We start from the raw sequence: 24,165 nt of genomic DNA, 5'->3' as shown, positions 1-24,165 counted from the left end.
CCCCACTGGTGCATAGACCTATCCACAAGTATGGCTGTATGCTGGACCGGTAGTCAGTGACGGGTATGATTCAATTGCAGTGGTATCAACCTAAGACAGGAGGCTGACGCCTAAAGGTCAGTTTTCCGATGACGGGTAAGAACCATATGTTGAATTGGACAACCTACCAGACACGGTCCTTAAGCCACATTGCTTGTTGTTTAATTAATCAGAAGGGGGGAGATGCTGGGAGCCATTAGCCAAGTAGGTATGACAATTTCCTTGCCAGCGTACCCCATGTTGCTGACATGTTGCAGCGACATTGAATGTAGGTGACCTTGCTCAAGGACCAAGGCAGATTAGGGTGTTCCCGGTTTTAAGATAAATCGTGTTTAGGGCGTTCCCAGTTTAGGTTCCAGGTTTAAGGTTTAAGATTATTCCTCCTGGGAATAGGGCGTATCCTGCTGCCTGAGTTCCCCTTGAGTTCTCACATGATTCAGACAGTATATTTTGGAGATAGAAGCCCAGAGAACGTGGATTTGGGCAGAGAACGTGGATTTGGGCAGAGAACGTGGATTTCCCCAGAACGTGATTGTAGACGGCTGGCGTGAGTTCGGGAATAAAGAGTTGCTGTTTGAATCTACAAGCTGTGTGGTGGCTCGTGATTGTGTGCCCAGCCAGACTGCGGCATTTGTGCCCCGCCAGACTGTGGCATTTTCTTCCTTAAATATTTGGTAGAATTTACCATTAACCCATCTAAGTCAGGCGCTTTTTGTTTTAGGAGATTAATTATAGATTCACTTTCTTTCATACATACAGGAATATTCAAATGATCAATTTATCCTTGCACAAGTTTTGATACCTTGTATCTTACAAGAAATTTGTCCATTTTATATAGTTACAAAATTTGTAGACATGGAGTTCATAATATTCTTTTTACCACTTTAATGTCCAGGTGGTCTAAAATGATGGCCCCTCTTCCTTTATCAATATTAGTAACTTGTGCTGGGATTGTGGCTCAGTGGTAGAGCACTTGTCTAGCGTGCGTGAGGCAATGGGTTCGATCCTCAGCACTATGTATAAAAAGAAAGTTATAAAAAAAATAGTATTTTTCTCTCTCTCCCTTAACTTGGCTAGAAGCTTATCAATTTTATTGACCTTTTCAAAGAACTGGCTTCTTTTTCCTAAAGTTTATTTTATTCTCATGTATAGAATAAAGAAACTACTCTATAGAGCATTCTGCATAGCTTTTATGTTAAAGACTTGTCCTGGTTGGTTCTAATGCTTTACAAAACCCAAACTTACTAATTTTGGCCCTTTTTATTTTTCTTTGTAGATATATATAGAACCAAATTTTTCTTGAATTTTTATATTTAGCCTTTATTCTTCTTTGAAAGTCAACTGGGAGAGTTTTAAAGTAACTTATAAATTGTTTCAGAGAGAAAAGTCAAAAGGAAAAGAATTTACTAATGCAGCAGAAACCTTAATAAGCCAAATTAATAAGAGATACAAACCAAAAGATGACATGAAGTCTACAAGAAAATTAAAGGAGTCTTTGATGGATGGGTATGTTGATTAAAATTTTAGACATAAATATTTTTATAACAGCTAACAACTGAATTATTTTTTTAAATGTTAGTTTTAAGTATGCATTTAAATCATGTAACTATCCAGTAGAAAACATATAGTTGTTATGAGCAATAGCTGTTTAGATTAAGCAGGAGGGGAATTAAATTTTAAATGTGCCATTCTAGTGATTGGTTACATTTTATAAAGTATCAAATAATGCCATATCAATACAGTATACCATTTTAGAAGTAAATCTTTAGGATGCAAGTATCTTACAATTTTATTTATGGACTCTAGTACTGAGAGTACTGAGTAAAACTAAATTTAAATATGTTGCTTAATGAAATATGAAGTTTAAGTGAGCTTATTTAAATGAATTATTTTAACATAGTAACTAATGTATTCCTTATTATCTTAAGGTTAATTCCTTTAATGCAAAATGTTCATTTATGAACTATCAGGTTGTTATTTTGGTACTGGGGATTGAACCCAGGGGTGCCTTACCACTGAGCTATATCCCCAATGCTATTTATTTATTTTTGTCTTGAGACAGTGACTGAGTTGCTTAGGGCCTTAATAATTACTGAGTCTGATCTTGAACTTGTAATCCTCCTGCTTCAGCCTGCCAGTTGCTGGGATCACAAGCATATGCCACTGCATGCAGCTGTCAGGTTGTTAATTCAAATTAAAATTAATCCTTGCCCTGTTAATTTAATTAAAATTAATTAATTCTGACATTTAAAAATGACCTTCAGGGCAAAACCATTTTTTAAAAATTGTTTGCTACTTCCTGCTTCACTAATGATTCAACTTATAATTAACTATTTTAGCTGCTATTTTCTCTTAGGAAAGCTGAAAAAATATAGCTGTGGCATTTTGGTTATTTATAACATATTGAATATAGAGTTAGTGACCAAAATATGTTTTGCCTTATATAAAATAACTTTTGAAAAATAATCGATATTAAATTGCTCTTTAAATATTGTCAATGTTTTTTTATAGTGGTTTTTTAAACAAATCTGACCTACAACTTAGTAAGGTAGGTGTCTTTTATTTAATTTCACCAAACCTGTAGTCAAACTTGATATTTGGCTGTAGACACTAAATTAGTATTAAGAAGGAATTGGATGCTTCTTTTATATAAGCTCAATATTTTACTTTTTTGTACATGATTCAGTGTGTCCATATCACTGGGGTTTTTTTTTTTTAATTTTATTTTGTGCTAAAATCTGTCTTGACAATTATAGATCCTTCTTAAGTCCTGATTTGGTAAAAAAAAATATTTTATCTTCATTGAGGCAAAAATAGTTTTCTTAAATTTATTATTTAAAATTACTTTCTGTAATTTTATCAATTCTGAAGTTTACCCTCTGTAAGTTCCTTTTGAATCTTTTCTCCTTTATGACAACTCCTATTGTCTTTCAGTTCTAATTTCTGATTCCTGAACTGTTACGATAGTCTTTATGTAATTCTCTTTGTTTATAGTGTAATATGTTTCTGTGCCAATCCATTCATTACATTACTTATTCTCATTAACCTTTTTTGAAAGAACTCAAATTCTCATTCCTTCTTTTGTGATTACCAAGATCTTAATATTCATTGGGAGTCTTGCTTTTGAGTCTCTTCTTTGTGAAAAGTTTCCAAGGTCCCCTGACCAAAGAAAAATATATTCAATTGGAAATAAATAATTTTTTGTGCTTTTAAAATTATTTTATTCATTACTATAGGGTTTTCCCTTCTCCTGTCTTACTAGGGTGTAACTGTTTTGAGTCATCTTTATATCTTCTTTTAACATCTTTGTTCACCTTTGTACCTCTATAATACATACATGTATTAACATTTGCATATCCTGTTTTATATGATGTTCTGTAATACCTAGCTGGTATTACTGGTACACAAAAGAGACATGAACATACATACCTGAACACTGGGTAAGTCAGATAAGTGATCAGAGGAATGATATATATAGAGAGAAAGTTTTGAGAATAATGCACATAATTCTATATGATATAGCCAAAATTTTAAATTGAAAATAAATCACAAATTAAAATGAATGTTTTAGATTTTAATATTTATAACTTACCAGATGTTAAATTAGTCTTCTGATTATTTTGATTAGTTATTTAGCAATATTACTTAACCATAGTTAAATGTAATAAAACAATACAAATATTAATTCATTAAATTTTGTTTAACTTCTTTACTGCCCTCAGTAATTTGTGATCTGGTTGAATATATTTTGAGCTATAATCTATGTGAATAATTGTACACATATTTTCCCCCAAATAATACTTTTTGATTCTTTCACACTAGATTTTACATAAGCCTTAACCTCTTTCAAATTTTTTTATTTAAGAATTTAAAGCAAATGAGAATCTAACAAAATTTGAGCATGCTTGCTTTGAGATTCTAGAATCATTCAAATTTAGCTTACAATACTAGTCAGAACATCATTTATGTATGTATTGTAATATCAGTAAATTTTAAGGAATAAGGTTTGATATTAGATGTATAATTTTATTATGTTTTTAATTAATACATGCATTTAAATCATTTTTCTAGTGTGGATGCTTGATATTTTCCTTTTATATATTTAAGGTGCATGAAATGATATTACATAGTGAAATGATTATTGTAGCCAAGAAAATGAACACATCCATTATTTCACATAATTCACCTGTATGTGTGTTTCACAAAACACCTAAAATATGATTTTTATGGGAAAAAACTGAATACAATATAATATTATTAACTGTAGTCCTCATTTTCTATATTAGAATCTAGAATTGATTAATCCCTACCTATTATCCTTTAATCAACTTCTCATTTCCTTCTCCTTGTCCCACTCATGACCACCATTTTACTATTTCTATATATTCAAACTTTACATTCCACATGTGAAATCATGCAGGTTTCTTTCTGTCTGCCTTAATTTCATTTAACATAATACCCTCTATGTATATAGATGTTGTGACAAATGGTAGTATCTCTTTGTTTTAAAGCTGAATAACATTCCTGTGTGTTTGTGTGTGTGTGTGTTTGTGTTTGTGTGTGTGTTTATTAATTTCCTTATCCATTCATCTGTCAGTACACACTTTAGGTTGTTTCTCTGACTTAGATATTAAAATAATGTCACAAGGAACATGGGAGTGCAGGTATCTTTACAGGTGGTGATTTCATTTTTTGAGGTATATGTTTATTAACTCACATTAAGGAAAATGTTATAAATGCCAGATTTATAGTAGTGTAAGTGCAGATGGAAATGTTAAATAGATGAATATTTAATTGCATATGTGATTTGTTTGCTAAGTGGTCAGTAGTAGTCTAAGTTTAAATGGTTTATGTAAACCTTTCATATTTAGGAAAAAGTTCAGAAAAAAAGTTACAGAAAACTGAAGACTACTTTTGTTAATGTTACTTCTGAATGCCCATTGTAAGTAATTTTTTATTAATCTTTTCATTTTTTTCATATTTAAAGAAACTAAACATTTCTTTTATAATGGAACTAACATTTGTATTTAATTTCACAGGAATGATGTTTATAATTTTAATTTGAATGGAGCTGATGATCCTATTATAAAACTCGGAGTAAGCTAGAAATTAATGTTTATTTTGTACTTATTCAGTAGTTATTTTGCATGTATTATACAGTTAAGAGTGTTTTTGATGTGCATCTTCTTATAGATGTACTTTAAAATTTTTTTAAATATGTGAAAATATATTTGGATAACCAGCCTAGGGTATCTCTAGGGATTTTCTTAATGTTTTGCGATAAGGTGGAAAGAAATGAGTGGGAGAAGTAGAGGACTTATTCTATCAAGAAAATCTTTTTTTTTTTTTTTGCTGGGACAGGTTTAAAACAAATACTTTTATTTGTTTTGCTTTGAGTGTATTTTATTGTATTTATTGTATCATTTTAAATATTATTTTCAATTTTTATGATTCTAAGAAATGACAGAAACTAGATTTTGTGCTTATTCCTTAATTTTTGTTTACCTTGACACTAAGAATACTCTTTATTTTTAATGTTTATTCACCATATAGATCCAAGAATTTCAAGCTACAGCTACAGAAGCATGTGTGGATAATTCAATAAAATTGTAGGTGTTTTTATTTTAATAACATAGGTCAGATTAAAACAATTTTAACTTTTTCCCCTCTTAAGTAGCTTGTCCTCACTCTGTTTTTCTAAGTTTTTAACATAGGAGAGGAATGAAATTAAAATGCTACTGTCATGATTATTTCTTTTTTTTAGTTTTATTGATTTTATTTTTTTAAATACATGACAGTGGAATATATTACAATTCTTAATTCACATATAGAGAACAGTTTTTCATATCTTTGTATATAGAGTATGTTAACACCAATTCATGCCTTTATACATGTACTTTATGGGATTTTTTTTGCATTACAATTCTTATTACACATATATACCATAATTTTCATCTCTGTTTGTATATAAAGTATGTTGACACCCAATTCGAGTCTTCATACATGTACTTAGGATAATGATATCCATCACATTCCACTGTCCTTGCTAATCCCCTCCCTTTCCCTCCCACCCCTCTTCCCTATCTAGAATTCATCTAATCCTCCCATGCTCCCCTTTCCTACCCCACTATGAGTAGTCAGCCTCCTTATATCAGAGAAAACATTCAGCATTTGTTTATTTGGGATTGGCTAACTTCACTTAGCATTATCTTCTCCAACCCCATCCATTTACCTGCAAATGCCATGATTTTATTCTCTTTTAATGCTGAGTAATATTCCATTTTGTATTTATGCCATTTTTTTTTATCCATTCATCCACTGAAGGGCATCTAGGTTGGCTCCACAGTTTAGCTATTGTGAATTGTGCTGCTATAAACGTTGATGTGGCTGTGTCCCTGTAGTATGCTGTTTTTAAGTCCTTTGGGTATAGTCTGAGGAGAGGGATATATAGCTGGGTCAATTGGTGGTTCCATTCCCAGGTTGTCATGATTATTTCTATCATGATTCTGCTACTTCAACATTTACTTTTTCAGTTAATATGCAAATTTTCTATACTTTGAATTGTTGTGTATTTCTTCAATCCATACACATTATTTTATAACTTACTAAGTTGAGAGGATAAGTTACCTGGCCAGAATTATATAACTAATTAGTGAAAGAGTTGAGGCTGAAAACTGAGATCTAATTGTCCAGTGCATGTTGGCTTAAGAAAACAATCATAACAGATATTTTTACATTATTATTTTTGCTTAAGGGTAGGTTCACAGAATCATGATGAACTTCAACCTTCTCTCAAAACAAAAGATGAAAGGGTAAGTTATAATATCCTAATGTATTCTATAAAAATAGCATTTATTTTAATACATTTTAATGCCAAAGATTCTCATCAAAGAAATGGGGAAAAATATTTTTATTTTTTGCTGGGTGCAGTGACACACACCTGTAATCCCAGTGGCTGAGACAGGAGGGTCTCAAGTTCAAACCCAGCCTCAGCAAAATAGAGTTGCTAGGCAATTTGGTGGGACCTTATCTCTAAATAAAATACAAAATAGGGCTGGGGATGTGGCTCAGTAGTCCAGTACCCGTGAGTTCAAGCCCTGGTACCTCATCCCCCCCAAAAAACATTGATTTTTCATTCCCTTATGAAATTATCCATCTTAATATAACAACTTCTGTTGTTTTCTTTAACAGTGTTAGGTTATATCTCTGGAAGTATATTGTTTTGATTTTTTTAATTAACACTATCATCAAAATATAAATCTCACTATCTGATCTGTATTTCTGAGTTACTTTCTTGAATAGATCTTTAATACCAATCCTTAAATTGGTATGTTAAAAAAAAGGAGAAGTTAGATTTCCTGGGTTTTGGGGGGAGAAGGTGTTGACTTAAATTCCTTTAATAAGATATTTCTTCATCTCTTTCAAATCTTTTTTTTAAAAAAAACAGATTATCACAAATCATAAAAATAAAAATCTCTTCAGTGATACTGAAACAGAATATAGGTGTGATGACAGCAAGACAGATATTAGCTGGCTAAAAGAACCAAAATCAAAACCACAGCTTATAGACTATAGCAGAAATAAAAATGTGAAGAAATGTGAAAACGGGAAATCAAGTAAGAAATTATTAGAGAAATAATGCAAATTTATTATTTTGATTGTGTTAAATGTTTTGTTGTTTGATAAGCATACTTTTATATGTAGACCATTTACAACAATATATTCCCTACAAATCGGACAAAACACTATAGTAGTTATGTTTTTGTTTTGTACACTATGGTTATATTTAAATTAATTTTTAATAGGACTGTAAGGACACAAAATTTGATTTAATGTGGTCCTTGGTTCATGACATACTTTCATCACTTTTTTACTCATGGCTCACTTAACTGCTGCTGAGCTAATTGGTTATTGTAAATAGTACACAAAGTACTCGTAAACTCAGAATCCTTAAACAAAACCAGAATTTGAGCCTTGACACTTTCATCTATTTATGATTATTTGCATTTATCATATATATTTTCTTCTCAGCATCCTGGTTCTCTGCTGTAGCCAGCTTACATGCTTTTTAGGAATTCATTTGGATGCAATAAAAATATATCAGAAGGGAAACAATTTTCAAGTCTTACAAAAAATATTTTCCTACAGTATGGTTTCTATTTTGGTGAAAATGAATCTACTGAAGTGGTTGAATACAAGTTTGAGTTATAGGTTTTGGCTTAAGATAATTACCATTTTTGTAGCTGAATATCAATGTCAATGTTTGCTAAAAGAAAAAGACTTTATATACTTCATTTTTAAAAGAAGACAACTGTTTTTCAATTGAATTTATATTTATTTCAAGGGAATTAGCTTTTATTTAGTTTTAGAATAAAAATAACCAGTGACTGCTAATAGGGTGAAATGGCTTAAAGAGAATTAAAATTAGACAAAAATGAATTGGGGAATATACTTAGAAATGAGGCTGAATCTCAGAATGTGAGAGTCCAACCAAATACATCAGAAAGGAAAGGAGCAAGGTTATCATAGGTAAAGGGACAGGATTATAAAATAGCATAGTAATTCAGGGAATGCAGAATGGGGGTAGTTGTAACATACATAGATCTTATTTGTAACAATAATGAAAGGTGAGGCTAGATCTAGTCATGGAATCTGGAGTTTGAAACTGTGTGTTATAAGCCCAGGAGAAACATGATAAGGCTCACATGACCTCAGGAGGCTCACAGTTTAATGGGAAGATATACAAATGAATACATTTCTTAAAAAGCAGAAGACTGGAAATTCTCAAGATTTTAGAGATTAAATACTATAATCATTAAATAATTATAAAATTGAACTTCTATGTGAATTACTTTGTTTAAATGATTAAGTGACAAGTTAATATGTATATAAGCTAATTGCCAGGATTAGAAGACCTTTCTTCCAAATAAACTTTACTCCTTTGACTTGGATGATCTCATTTCTTAGGCTTCAGTGGATATTTAAAAAGATATTATCCTTGGAAAGGAAAAAAGGGAAGTAGAACTAAAGCTACTATCAATAATATGGGTAAATCTTAGAAACATAACAATGTATGGAAAACAAAGCAAATCATGGAATAGGACATGACATTAATCTTACAAAGCTTATTATATTTAGAGTTACATGTCTGTGAAACAAGTCTTTTTTAAATCAAGTGAATGAGAAACAGATTTCAGGATAGTAATTACCTTTTAGCAGAGAGGATATGGAGGACTATTAAAGAACATATGTAAGTAGATCAATATCATTCATAATCTGTTTCTTAAATTGAGTAGTAAACTAATGGCTGTTCACTTTATAACTTATATTACAAATGCTTTTACATGTTTAAGAAGTTTGAGAATATAAAATAAGGAGAGGCAGGAAGATTGGCAATTCATACTATACCAAACACTATATAGTAAGAGTATCAATTCTTGAAATTTAAAATTCTGAATGCGTTTAAAGATGGATTCTTTCCCATCTATGATGTGGTACCATGAATACTAACTAGAGTTCAGGGGAATGGCTATGTGTGGTGGTATGTGCCTGTAATCCCAGTGTCTTTGGAGGCTGAAAGAGAAGGATCATAAATTCAAGGCCAGCCTCAGCAGTTTGGTGAGACCCTGTCTCAAATAAATACAAACAGGGATGTACATAGCTCAGTGGCAGAGGAACCCACTGGGATCAATCCCCAGTACCAAGGGATGGGGCAGGAAGCTTGGAGGAAGGGAATGCTCCCCGAGCAGCCTGTCAACCTGATGGCCAAATTCTTCAACAGAACAGTGAAGATTTATGTGTGTGTGTGGGGGGGGGAGGGGGGGGCTATGTCCTGGTGGCTTAAAGCCACATGAAGAAACAAAATTTTAAAAAAGGATATATGCTCTTGTTTTTAATGATTTTTAATTTATACATGCAGCGATGGCTCTAAGAAACTTAATGCTAGTTTTTATATATTTGAAAAATTTAACCTTATTTTCCTAAATTGCAGGACCATCCTTGGATAAGGGTCAACCAAGATCTAAAATGGTAAAGTAAGAAGTTTTGTGTTCAAACATTCCCTTAAAGTTATTTTTTTCTTATCATATAAAAATAATTCATTTGCCATCTCATAATTTTCTTCCTATCAATTGCTTATTTTCCATAATTGTTCTGTCTTTGCACACCTCTCTTGACTTGTGTTTTTTAGAATCATGTTGGCCTTATTTTTAGTCTGTTTCTGTGTGATAACAGGTATATTTGACCTCCTTTTACTTTATATAGTTTATATCAGGTCTCTTACAGATTTAATGATAAGGAAGAAAATTGAAATGTTGATAAGGGAAAATAGTGGTAAAGAAGAAAATTGAAATGGGAAAATAAAACATAATCATTCAAAATCTATTAATCAAGAATCATTTTATTCTGACCAAATATTTTATGTATGTCTAGTGTCAATTTTATAGCAAGTAGCTTGTATTTTTTCTATCTTAAATATTGATCTAGTAATATTCAGGAATTTTTCTCTTAAAGGCATACAAAAAAAACACCAAGCAGAGGAAGGAGATAGCTCCCGATGGGAGAACCAGACTTCCAAGAAGAGCAGCAAGAACCAAAAAGAATTATAAAGATCTCTCAAATTCAGAATCAGAGAGTGAACAAGAATTGTCACATTCATTCAAAGAGAGCTTTCTAGTAAAGGTAAATAGGTACAGTTCAGTTTAATAATTTCTCAAAGCCTCTTAAAATATTAAATATATACTTTTGTAAAAATATCAAATTTAACTTGTTACTTCTTTTTAAGATTTGACCTTCTATATGAGAAAACTGGTTGTTAAATATTTAGTTTTTAGTTTTAGGTGGACAGGACATAGATTTATTTTATGTGGTGCTGAGGATCGAACCCAGTGCCTCGTGCATGCCAGGCGAGCGCTCTACCATTGAGCCACAACCCCCAGCGGAGAAAACTTTTTATAATAATTCTAAAAATTGGTCTCTAGGAAATATAGTGCTAAATTTTATAAGTTGGCATTAGTGTTAAAAATTAGATGTCTGTCTCCAGTGAAATTATAACTTTAAAATGATGTTTAGAAATAGAAAAGTACTTAATTCTTTCCAAAATTATGCTTCAGTATAGTACAACCTGTTGGGAAACTATAGCTCTTTCTTGAATGAAAGCAAAACTATTGGTGTCAGGTTCTTCCTTTATACTGCCCCACCCTTGTCTCATAATGTTACAACATATTGCCAGCACCTGTGTTTGCACGGTTTTATAATAAAAAGATGAAAGATAATATGTCAGCTGCAGTTTTAAGCACTTTAAGATTTATCACACAAGAAAGTGATAGAATTTAAACCCAGAGAGTCTGGTAGTTTTCTGACTACTATGTTATATTGATCTTAAGTAAATAAACCTCAACCTCCCTTATCTCCTACCTGGAAGACTTCATTACTTACCTCCATATTTTAGTTTACCTCACATCTAGGCAAATGAATCCAAGTCACCTCTCATCCTATTGCTCTTCAAAGAATTAACCCTGAAAATCTTCCTCTTGACGTTCAAAGCATCAAAATACCTTTCCATGCTTGCTTCTACTTTTCCCCATTATATACCCAGAACTGTTAACAACCAGATACCATAAGACTTGAGCTTTCTACTGCCTTCACTCTATCAGCCATCTTCATATCCCAGTAAGTCCTCCCCTCACTCCTCCTTTCACCACTCCTCAGTGCTTCAGATACTTCAAAATCTAGGAATTCTTTCTGGTTTCCTTAAATTGGATATAATCTTTGAACTCTTATAGCATTTTATTTGTATCTCTTATTTATTGTATCTAAACATTACATTTTCCTGCACATTTGTCTTATGCCATCCAGTATATTAGAAAGTTTTTCACTAATGCCTAGGCCCTTGTGATGCCCGTATGTAGTACAGCATAAAACATTTAATAAGTATTTCAATGTGATTTGTTTTATGTGTCAAAGTGTAAGTATTTGTATTGAAGTGTAACTTCAAGGTTATCAATAAATTTAGGAGGAAAACATCCATTCCAGAACCAAAACAATGAAACTGCCAAAGAAACGACAGAAAGTCTTCTCTGCTGATACACAAAAAGAACTATCAAAAGAATGGAAATACTCGTCTCTAATAAAAGATACTATAAAAGATAATAGCCTGGATTCATCTCCTTCATATTTATCTGAGACTCCATCATCTGTAGAAGTAATGAGATGTCAGTATTATTTCTGTGCATTGTAATTGAATAATTAACTCTAATTATGTGAAAGTATAATTTGTAGATTAATTTTGAGGGATTACGATTATAGGTATTTAAGATTATAGGCAGTTAAAACTTCATTGTTATACTAGTTAATGTTAGTAACTTTATTTTTGCTAACTTGGGAACAATGTCATTTAAATTTTTCATGTTAGGAAATTAAAGATCAAATGCTTTAATATGGAAAGCACTTAATATATGTTTGCAAGGTACAGTGAAAGCTCAACTAAGAGCCTATTTTTAATGTGCTTTTAGCTGGAAATATATTTAAAAACACAAGTATTATAGGAATTTCTATTTTTTCCTCGTTACAATTTATTGACAAGAGTCCAAAGGATATCATGATCATCCTGTAGACTAACAGTAGATTATCTTCATAATAGATGTTTTACTTTTTAAAAATAAATTGTAAAGAAAATTCACAATCTTTGGAGCTTTGGTATACGTATGTCTTTCAAGTAAAGAAACTCCTTAAAGTTCGCACTTTTTGCTTCACTTTCAATTGCTTACAAGGATCTTTCTAAATGTTATTCATTTCACTTAAAATTTGGCAAATAGATCAGTTAATGTACTTATGCTCCACCTAAAGTAGCTAGTGATTGTGTTCTTTTACTTTACTAATGCTTAGAACAACTGTCACTTCAGATAAGCACATACTGAAAAGACAGATGTACATGCCCAGATTTCATATGAAAACTGAGAATTCTTTTAAGACTTATTTCAACAGTGAATTTCCTCATTTTATGAGATATTCAGATGAGATGATTTTCCTAGCCTTCCCAGTCATAAAATTCTGTGACTTTAATATGTAAAAACACTATTTACTATGGTGATAAAATAATCAAGATAATATTTAGATAATTATATTTCAGTTCATACTGTAGATATTTTATTAGAAAATGTTTTGAAAGTTTTTAAATTCAGCTATTTTTCAGAGCCTTACAAAATATTTTAAACATAATGTAGCCTTAATTTATGGAATGCCGCAGTCTGGCTGGGCACAAAATCAGGAGCCACCACACACCTTGTAGATTCAAACAGCAACTCTTTATTCTCAACTGTCACCGGCACTTTACACACACGTTCTGGGCCAAATTCACCCACTCCACCGGGCTCTGAATCCCAAATACTGTCTCAATCCCTGGAGAACTCAAGGAGCGGGCGTGCCTGAGGCAGCAGGATACGCCCTATTCCCAGCAGGGTACACCTTAAACCTGGAACCGCCCTAAACCCAAGGAGCAGGATACTCCCTAATCCCAGCAGGATACACCCTAAACCTGGATCCGCCCTGGTCCTTGAGCAAGGTCACCTTACATGCAATGTCACTGCAAATGACCTGGGTCATGCCATGCGTCATTCCTACTTGGCAATGGCTCTCAGCAATGGAAAGTTGTTCTTTTATGTTTTTTAGTGGTGCTGGGGAATCTTTCGGTTTTAGAGATGGAACCCACATGCTAGGCAAGCAAGCACTCTGCCACTGAGTCAGCCTGCGAAAGTTTCTTTTTTTAAATATAGCTAAGATTTTAATGTTCAATAACTGGCCATATTCTTAGAATTTAATCATGCTATTTCTAAAGCAGACATCTTTGATAACACCTGCCATCTGTTTTGTTTGTGTTTTGTGAGGCACTACAGGTATAGAGAAAATAACAGAAAAGGATTTTATTCAGGATTATGACTGTAGAACAAAATCTCTATCACCTTACCTGAAAACCTCATCACCTGAATCCTTAGACAGTAACAAAGAAGTTGGAGGTCCAGTAAACTCATCCAAAAACAATGGAACAAACTTGCTATGTGCAAGTGAAAGTTGCTCACCAATTCCACAACCTCAGTTTTTGGTAAGCGGGGAGAGAGGAAAGGGGCAGAGAATCAGATATATCTGTCTGAAGGTAGTAAATCATTTGTCTATGATCTTAATCAAATACACGTAACTTGTCTATTTAAGGTTTTGAAGTTGGTCTGTGGCCTGAGGTAAGAGGACATAATGACAAATAAGATACAGTTCCCAGCCTCAGTGAACCTAACAGACTCATGTATAGCTGCTACACAGGAAAAAAAAAATGTGGTATTGTGACAGAACAGCGTACAGATAAGGATTCTGTGATAGGAATGATCACTTCTGCTTTTTTATCTATACACCAGAACGGCATACATTTTCTAGTTTGGGATAGATTTATTCCTGCAACACAGGTACCTTCTTCACATTTCAAAGTCCATAACCTTTTAAGAAACTTTAGTTAATTGAAATCACAAGTTGACAACTAAATTGCCAAGAATGTAGTTCCAAACAGTATAGTTTTTGCTTTAATTTTTTATAAGGAAGTTTAAAACTGATTGGTAAATAACATGAATATAAAAGTTAAAATATATATGATGGATTTTTTTCTTTCAAATATCAAGTTATATATAGTTTTGTAATAAAATGTATGCCTAAATGTCCAAAACTTGATAATAAAGATAGGATGTGATTAAGTTTTAAAATGAGGTAGATAACTGAAATGTTGTTTAATGTTCATGAGGAGAAAAAGAAGTTTTGGGATACTTTGGTACCAGTTTATAAAACTTACCAGCACCTCCTTTTTTGCTTGTATATTATATATGGCTTAATTTAGATAATTTTGAAGTAGTGAAAAAACAATTGAATGCAAAGATATTCGTGTTGTTTATTACTATGGTATATAGCTGAGAGTTATGAGTCAGACAGAATTGGGTTTAAATCCTAACTTCACTATTTGCTAGCCATGTAACATTTTACAAGTTAATGAATCTCTTTGCCCTTTTTTACAGATGAAAAAGATGAAGTGCAATGAAAATTTTAGGCTGAACTATGTAAACATAGTACCTGATATGTAGTAAATACTCAAATATTTTCTTGATATGTGCTAACCTTTGCATACAAAGTAGAGTTAATTATTCAGTGGTAGAGTGCTTACCTAGCATGCATGAAGCCCTGGATTCAATCCCTAGCTCTGCAGGAAAAAAAGAAAAAAACTGTTAATGACTATTCAGCACACCTATAGCAGAGATCTAAAACTGCTGCTAAAACCAACCTTCTGTCTGAGTACTTTTAAATGAATGTGCTTTTTATTCCTAGAAGATTTTAAGGTCCTTTTATTCTTTTAAACCAGTAGTCTTCACAGAGAATATTTTTCAAATGACCTCTTGCAGAAAACTCCCAATATGTCAAACAGATGAGAGTGGAACTATGTTCTTCAAAGCAGAAGTAGGACATCTAAATCCTAGCCTGTATAGCTTTCCTCCCCATATAATCCTCAACACACTTTTCAAGACTGAGTTTCTACAGACAATTTAAAAACTAGTTTCCCACAAGATTATTATCCTGTGGTCATTTATCAGTGTTGCTCTGTCATCCTTAGTTTCCCTGAATCCTTTAGTTCCTCACTATCCCAACTTGAAAATGCCTAAACCAAGGTAATTCTCAATCAGAGTGATACCACTCTGTACTAGAATTTGTTATGTATTTATCTGTTGGATACTGATACATGAGACATTTCCCCCTCCATTTACTGTTGACTCTTATTAAGGTATTGGAAATTTTCTTTACAAAGTAGCTATACCAGGTCTGGGGATGTAGCTTAGTGGTAGAGGATTTGCCTAACATGTGCAAGGCCCTGAGTTTGATCCCCAGAAATATAAGTTTTATTTTTTAAAAAGTAGCTGTACAAGTTGACACTCTCGATAGTGCCCCTTCTCCACAGTTTTAACTAGATGTTATCAGATGACTATTTTTGCCAATCTGATAAGTGTGCAAGTTGTGTCAACAAGTATTCATATGTTTTAGCCATCTTGTGAATTACCTGTTTATTTTCTAATTTTGTAAATGCCTTGTTCAATTTGTCTGATAAATTTATAGTTCTTAATCTATCCTGACATTTTGTATTGGTTATAAGTAATGTAGACTTTTTCTCCTAGTATGCATCTTGTCTTTTGACTTAGTTAAATCCAAAACTTCCATATGGCAAATGATGTAGTGTCATCAATCGTTTGGGTTGTTAAGAAATCCTTCCCTGCCAGGCATGGTGGTGCATGCCTGGAATCCCAGGGATTTGAGAGACTAAGGGAAGAGGATTGCAAATTAAAGGCCAGCCTCTGCAACTTAGCAAGGACCTAAGCAACTTAGTGAGACTCTCTTAAAATAAAAAGGGATGGGGATGTAGCTTATTGGTAAAGTGCCTCTGGATTCAATACTAGTACCCCACACACACACCCAAAAAGAATTCCTTCACTAAGCTATTGTCTCATACAAGCATTTTCCTTTCTTGCAGAAATGTTACTTTTGATTTTAACTTTTAAGTTTTTTTTGTCTTTCTGAGCTTTCTTCTTTCATATAGATAATAAATTTATACAACATCATGAGCAGAATACCTTGGTGACCACAGATGATCTATTAGGCACTATTCTGTTTTAATGACCTACTTACTGTCTTTGTGCTAACACTACATCATTTTAACAACTGTAATTTTACAGTTACACAGTGTTTCTCATACACACCCCATTCTTTTACTTGAGCATTCTTTTCGCCCTTTACTTAATCTATATAAACCTTAGAATTAGTTTGTCTAAGAAAAGAACTGCATTTCTCAGTATTGAACTGATCTTTCTCATCCATATCGTTTTTCTCTCCATTTTTGGGCCCTGTTTCCTACAAAGTGGTACCAAAGTTTTCACAAAGAAAATTAGGCTTCTTGTTAAAATTAATTCCTCTTACGAGTTTTCTTTTTGTTGTGTCTTAAAAACACACACACACTGTTAAAAAATTTACATTTTCTGCTGTTTTAATTTTATATAGGAACATTGATTTTTGTATCTTGAATAACCTTGCTGAATGTTATAATTTTCTGCACAGATTCTCTTAGATGTGCTGTATAGACAATTATATACACTATTACTCATGATAATTTTTGTCATTTCTGTTCCAATCCTTATACTTAATGTTTTCTTGTTAAGGTTGACTTTGACCTCTGTGGTATACTTCTGTGTCCCAGGCTTCTATACTAGGAGGGCTCTTTCTCTATATTTTTTGGTAGATACTTGTCAGCAAGTTAATGTTCTATTTCTCTTAAGATTTTTTAGAATTATGAATTTTAAACATTTTTTAAATTATTAATAACTTTAAATGTTTAAAAGTTATGAATAGGTGTTGAATTTTAGCAGCAAATTAATACTTCAAAGTGTAAGTAGTATTGATTTAATGTTTCCTATTATGTTTAAATGTTGGTTTTTTTTTTGGCTTTAAACAGTTGTCTAAATTCATTTGGGTTTCTGAATCTTATTCATTCATAGCCCAGGCATCTTCAAAATCAGAATAATGCAATAGTGAATAGAAAAAGGTATAAATGCTGTGGTACTTAATTGTACACATAATTGTAATAGCTTTTCAGAGGTAAGCAGTTATAATTCAGAAAAAAAGAGCTTATGGAAATTGAATTTCCAATTATTAATGAAAATCATATACAAAGCAAAAGAGAGGTAATATGCTATAATCTTCAGTTTTTCCTTTGAGATAATTCTTGTAAGAATCAAATTATTGGTCTTTAATGGTAATTATATTTAATACTTTTCAATAACTACTACCTGAAAATCTGATGTTTAAAGTGTATAGAAATACTTAATTATAGAAAGGTGTTTTTTGACATAAAAATTTAAAGTTTTAAAATGAGGATAGCAAGGTCTTAAATAGTGAAGACTAGGCTGCTGAACCCCCTAACTTACATATTTATAATTAGGAATGGTTTCACAATTATATAAGAATTTGGTTGCCTTGAGCTTCTTGCCATCATAAAAGTATATCAGTCCATTAATAAAAATATTGTAATCTATAAAATACAAACACACTCAAGACTGAATTTTATAGTTTAGAGAGAAGTGGGATTTGAGATCGACCTAAGGTATATACAGATGAAGTTGAGCAATAACAGTAACTAAAATAAAGATTACAAAGTTTAAAAAAAAGTGTATTCTAATAGTAAAACATAAGGTTAAATGTGAAAGATGTAGTTTGGAAGAAAGAGTTTAAACCTTAAATTTTTTTGTGGCTCCCCACAAAATTTAATGAAAAATTTAACAAGGAAAAATTGAATAGCAGTAATAGTCAAAAAAGCAAGCTCAAAACAATTAATATAGGATTGACAATTAGAATCTAGTTCCATTAATGGTATTGTTAAAGACGAAAAGAGAAACAATCTGAAAAAGAATTGACATCATTTCAAATTACTGAAATTAGGATTTGAGCAAAATGGTCAAAGGTGAATCCAAGTGTTTTGTTATTCTAACTTCTAATATGTATTTTAGGGAAGCCATTCACCATCTCCATTATCCATGTCTAGTGAAAAAAGAGAGAAAATATTGTTTGATATGCCTTGTGACACTACTCATGTATCAGGTTTGTAGTCGGCCTTTTTTTTTTTTTTTAAGTACTAGTTTTTGAAATAGTTCCTTTAGATGAAACTTCACATTACTATGTGTTTTAAGTCATGCCATTATTTAGTTAATGTCAAAAATATAAACTAGTGAAGGGAATCCAGGTGGTTCCACAATTTAGCTGTTGTGAATAGTGCTGCTATAAACATGTGGCTGCATCACTGAAATATGCTGTTTTTAAGTTCTTTGGGTATAAACGTAGGAGTGGTATAGCTGGGTCAAAAGGCGGTTCCATTCCCAGTTTTCCAAGGAATCTCCATCTGCTTTCCATATTGGCTGTACCAGTTTGCAGTTCTACCAGCAATGTATGAGTGTGCCATTTCCCCCACATCCTTGCCAACCTTTATTGTTTTAATAATATATTAAATAATAATATATTAATAATATTCTTAATAGCTGCCATTCTGACTGGAGTGAGATGAAATCTTAGAGTGGTTTTGATTTTCATTTCTCTAATTTTCATATTCTGAGAAGTGTCCAGTTCCTTGGCCCATTTATTGATTGGGTGATATATATATATATATATATATATATATATATATATATATATACACAATGGAATATTACTCAGCATTAAAAGATAATAAAATCATGGCATTTGCAGGTAAATGGATGGAGTTGGAGAATGTATAGCTAAGTGAAGTTAGCCAATCCCAAAAAACGAAATGCTAAATGTTTTCTCTGATATAAGGATGCTGATTCATAATGGGGATGGGGTGGTGCAGAATGGGAGGAATAGATGAACTTTAGATAGGGCAAAGGGGAGGGAAGGAAAGGAAGGGGTCATGGGGTAGGAAAGATGGTGGAATGAGACAGATAACATTACCCTAAGTATATATATGAAAACACAAATGGTGTGGCTGTACTTTGTGTACAACCAGAGACATAAAAATTGTGTTCTATTTGTGTAATATGAATTGAATCATACTCTGCTGTCATACATATCAAATTATAATACATTTTAAAAAATTGTAGATAATATTTGTACCTACCTTACAGGGTTTTCCAGTGGCACAACTAGCATATCTGACACCTAGATTGAATCATTGTGTAAAAATATTAAAATGATTTTATAAAAAAATAATAAAATGAATAATAATTATATATATAAATATATATATATAAATTGGGTAGAATTTAGAGAGCAATTGCTTAAAACATAATTAACTGAAAGGCTTTTTAAACAAAAGCAAGAAATTATTAGGTATTTTAATCAAAATTATAGCACTATTCATTATTTTTAACTATTTCTAAGGCTCCACTCAGCATCTTAGTTGTAAACGAGTGTACATAGAAGATAATCTTGGTAATGTCAATGAAGTGGAAATGGAAGAAGAAGAACAGAGAGTCCACTTGCTACCCAAAAGATGGTGTAGAACTGAAGATGCAGACCACCACATCTGCAGAGGTGGGTATATCAAAAGCCTGTGTCGGCATACAATGATTGCAAGGTGGCTTCTTAGATTCTAGATGACTTCATCTTCAAAACAAATTCCTTTGTAAAGACAACTTTGAATAATTCCAAGTTGGACTGTGTTTCATTACAAATAAAGTAGGAAGGGTCACAGATGATACTCAAACTCCCCTTCCTTCTCTGTCACTTATTACTGCATTTAAATTTTAGTAGAGTATGAATTAGTGTTAGTATGTCTCTAAAACTCATGTTAATGATTATCTGGAAGTAGTTGTAAGTTTAAAAAAATCCCAAAATGCTCAGTTTTAATGTTGTCATTTCTAGCTTAATAGCCATACCAAAAGGTTTCTTTTGTAAATCAGAATTTTATTTTTAAATTAAAAAAGCATAATGAGGGGCTGGGGTTGTGGCTCAGCGGTAGAGCACTTGCCCCGCACGTGCAAGACCCTGGATTTGATCCTCAGCACCACATAAAAATAAATAAGTGAAATAAAGGTATTGTGTTTAAAAAAAAAAGGCATAATGAAGTCTACCTTTGATTTCATAAACTTTAGGTTATACATAGACTATGAAAATAGTAATGTATATTTTAACTTTAGGTGATTGTTTTTGTTTTTTAGTATCTGAAAACATATCTCCATTATCAACAGATGATTTTTTAATTCCTGAGGAGAACTGGGAAAGTGAATTTTCAGGTGTAGGGTTGATTTGTGAGAAGATCAATTCAGAATTTAAGAGGAAGATTCATGTGAGTTATCATTCTTTATAGTTTATACTCAATAATATGATAACATATATCCCACATTTTATTAGACTGTTGGCTTATTTGATCCTTGGGCAACAAAACACCCATTCACAAATTCAACTTCCTGCACATGTGAAAAACTGAAATAATTATCAGTTTAAAAAAACAAAACCTGCTTTCATGAGCCGAGTTTCTCTCACTTTAAAATCCGTCCATTGTCTATATTGTTTATTTTTCTACTAGTCTTATTTTGCTTTTCAGCTTCTCATTTTGTTTCTTCTATAATTTTTATTTTCCTGACCAGTTTCCTTTCGTGCCTCGTCTTTAAACATTTTTATTTCAGAGGTGACCATTAATGAGAGTAGTGTGATATAGTATGTTACCCTGCCTCCTTTGTTCTACCTTGGTTTTTTTGTACTTGTCCTTTTTTTTTTTTTGATGCTCTAGAAGCCTCAGAATGAAATGATATATGCAAAAATTCTCTCCCAAACAATATTTAATTATCAGAATGTTTTTCTACCCATATCTTTCTCTCATATGCCTATATTTGAAATAGTTCTTTTATATCCTTGCTGAATAAAAGGTATTTAGCACTATCAGGGTTGTTATCAGCCCTGCCTCATGTTTGCCATTTTCTTCTGCTCAGGAATAAAATTGAAAATTATTTAAAATTCTATGCATCTCTTTTTAAAATTTATTTTTACCTTTTCATTGTTGTTGTTGTTGTTGTTACCGGGGACTGAACCCAGAGGTGCTCTACCATCTTAGCCTTTTTATTTTCATTTTGAGACAGGGTCTCACTTTTTTACTGATAGAATGACTGAGCTTGTTTATAAAAATCTTCAGTTTAAACAATTTAATTTTTAGTTTTTTAACTTTCTAAACTTTTTCTTGGTCATTTAAATTTCATGGACAGGTTTTTCTCTTAGTATGGTCTTGTTTCAGTTGTTTTGTGAAGATATTATAAGTTAAAAATTAGTATTTTTCAGATCCGACATAAAATGATGGATTATTTTACTAAGCAGTCTTGGAAAACAGCTCGGCAACATCTGAAAACAATGAACCATCAAATTCGGGAGTATAGGTTTGTAATAACTTTCTGTTCTGAAAACTTCTGAATGTTGTGTATTCATATATTGAAAATGCATATTATCGATGCTATAGCTTTTGAACTTAATATTGTGTTTCTTTAATAGGATTAAAAAACTTGATAAATTCCAATTTATCATCATAGAAGAACTGGAGAATTTTGAAAAAGATTCGCAATCTTTAAAAGATTTGGAGAAAGAATTTGCGGTTTGTGCTTTTAAGAGCTTAAACATAACTTTAAGCATTGGGAATGTAACACTAAAGAACATGTCAAAAAACAGACACAAGTTACTTTAAACTCTTGACTTTAAAAAAGCTATAGTTAGGTTGCTGTCTCAAAGCAGAAAATAAGTGAGTTATTCTAATGCATTTTGTTTTTTTATAACATAATCTAGTTTTACATTTTTAATCAGCTTTATATGAATACTTAAATTGCAAACAAGTTTATATTATCTTTTTATTATTCTATCATCTTTGATAATCCAGGAGAAATCTTCAGAAATGTTACTTTCAATTTTTTAACTCTGAAAGTGTATAATATCTAGAATATTCTTAGCCAAATTGTTTATTTAAATTTGAAATATTAGAAATACACAAATTTCAACTTTTAAGTTTTAGTTTTCAGTCATATTGAAGTACAACTAATTTTTTATCCTAAAATTTAGGACTTTTGGGAAAAGATATTTCAGAAGTTCAGTGCATATCAGAGAAGTGAACAACAGAGGTTAGTATGTTATTCTTAATGACTTCTAGAATCTATAAAATGAGGTTTTAAAATTAAATACAAATTTGAAAAACATTGCATATATACACAAAGCAATTTAATTTGAATTCCTAATAAATACAAAGGTAACTCATTTTATTTGTTAGGCTTCATCTTTTGAAAACATCATTGGATAAAAATGTCTTCTATAACACTGATTATGAAGAAACTATATTTACATCTGAGGTAAAAATATATATTTTTATATGTAATCTTTTTTGATTTTGGTTAGTCTGGCTTTTTGCTCTAAAAACTTTATGATAATTCATAGGGGAAATATGTTTACTTATTTACAGATGTGCCTGATGAAAGAGAACATGAAAATGCTCCAAGGCAGGCTTCTGAAGGAAATGGTGAGTCAGCTGAGCTTGCATTTCCAATGCAGTTGTCAAGCTTAATGTCTTGTAATGGTATGTTTTTCCATAGGTTTTTCTTTTTTTCTCTTTGGCCTTGGAGAAGGCAATTTAAGCCCATTAACTTTTAGTTTTTAAAATAACAGTAATGTAGTTACAGCAAAGAATGAAGGTAATATAAATAATGAATTCCTCCAGACGGTGGGTAAAAAGAATATCAATTTGTAAGTTGAAAAATTAGCTGGAGGCAATACTTCTTTTCACGTCCTCCCACCACCTCTGAGCTACATCTCTAGGCTTTTTATTTTTTCATTTTGATTCGGCATCATGCTAAGTTGCCCAGGCTGGTCTTGAACTTGAAATCATCCTGTTTCAGCCTCCAGAATTGCTGGGATTACAGGTGTGACTACCATGGTTGTCTTTGCACTGTTCTAAACACTGCACTGCAGCAGGACAAAGCTATCTAGAAAGGCTGTGTAATTTAGTGGAAGACTTGTTCAGCAGGACTTTATGACTTACATTTGAGGAAAAAATCCTCATCTTCCCAAAGATTATAGACAACAGCAAGTGCACCTGACAGGTGAATATGTTTGGGTGTCTTTCAAATTGGGAGATATTTTTAAGTGCACTTTAGCACTTAAAGAGTGCTAAACTATGGTGGTCTATGAGATATATTAATATACTTATGAAATTTTAATAGGATTTCAGTATGCTGAAAATAGGAGAGGTCCAGGATGTTGTAGCTAAGCCAGTGTAGCTTGAAGCAAACCAGAACTACCTGACTAGGTTGCTCCTTCTTGAAACTTTCTTCTAGATTATCTATATTTTATTCTCATTTTAAAAATTTAAATGTCATTGATATGGGGAGTTAAAAGATTTTTAGGTCTTCTCTCAATTTTATCATCTTGGATATTACTGATAATCACAGAATTCTATGGATATCTTGATACAGATTCTGGTGAATTAGATCACATGAACACTGATACACAATATCTTTATGAAAGGGGTTGTTTTATAATGAATACCTAAAAACAGGTTTGTTTGTTTTTTCCTATTTTATG

At 31.9% G+C, this 24,165-nt stretch overlaps 1 protein-coding gene across 4 annotated transcripts in view; it reads left to right on the top strand.

The window, feature by feature from the left end:
• Positions 1–24,165, top strand: part of Sycp2 (synaptonemal complex protein 2) — a 71,551-nt gene that overhangs the window by 46,638 nt on the left and 748 nt on the right. For all 4 annotated transcript variants that reach the window (XM_071607388.1, XM_071607389.1, XM_071607387.1 and 1 more), the window contains 19 exons: positions 1,418–1,545; positions 2,551–2,587; positions 4,911–4,981; positions 5,079–5,136; positions 5,593–5,648; positions 6,794–6,851; positions 7,487–7,655; positions 10,031–10,068; positions 10,552–10,719; positions 12,053–12,251; positions 13,932–14,137; positions 18,612–18,702; positions 19,996–20,148; positions 20,775–20,902; positions 21,889–21,983; positions 22,096–22,195; positions 22,654–22,712; positions 22,859–22,937; positions 23,048–23,104. In XM_071607388.1, coding sequence (XP_071463489.1) covers positions 1,418–1,545; positions 2,551–2,587; positions 4,911–4,981; positions 5,079–5,136; positions 5,593–5,648; positions 6,794–6,851; positions 7,487–7,655; positions 10,031–10,068; positions 10,552–10,719; positions 12,053–12,251; positions 13,932–14,137; positions 18,612–18,702; positions 19,996–20,148; positions 20,775–20,902; positions 21,889–21,983; positions 22,096–22,195; positions 22,654–22,712; positions 22,859–22,937; positions 23,048–23,104 — 1,950 coding nt within the window. The remainder of the gene's footprint in view (positions 1–1,417; positions 1,546–2,550; positions 2,588–4,910; positions 4,982–5,078; positions 5,137–5,592; positions 5,649–6,793; positions 6,852–7,486; positions 7,656–10,030; positions 10,069–10,551; positions 10,720–12,052; positions 12,252–13,931; positions 14,138–18,611; positions 18,703–19,995; positions 20,149–20,774; positions 20,903–21,888; positions 21,984–22,095; positions 22,196–22,653; positions 22,713–22,858; positions 22,938–23,047; positions 23,105–24,165) is intronic.

This window comes from Marmota flaviventris, chromosome 2, assembly GCF_047511675.1.
Source record: "Marmota flaviventris isolate mMarFla1 chromosome 2, mMarFla1.hap1, whole genome shotgun sequence".
Classification (NCBI taxonomy): Eukaryota; Metazoa; Chordata; class Mammalia; order Rodentia; family Sciuridae; genus Marmota; species Marmota flaviventris.
Note: the sequence above shows the minus strand (reverse complement) of the source record. Positions and strands in the feature narration are given on the sequence as shown.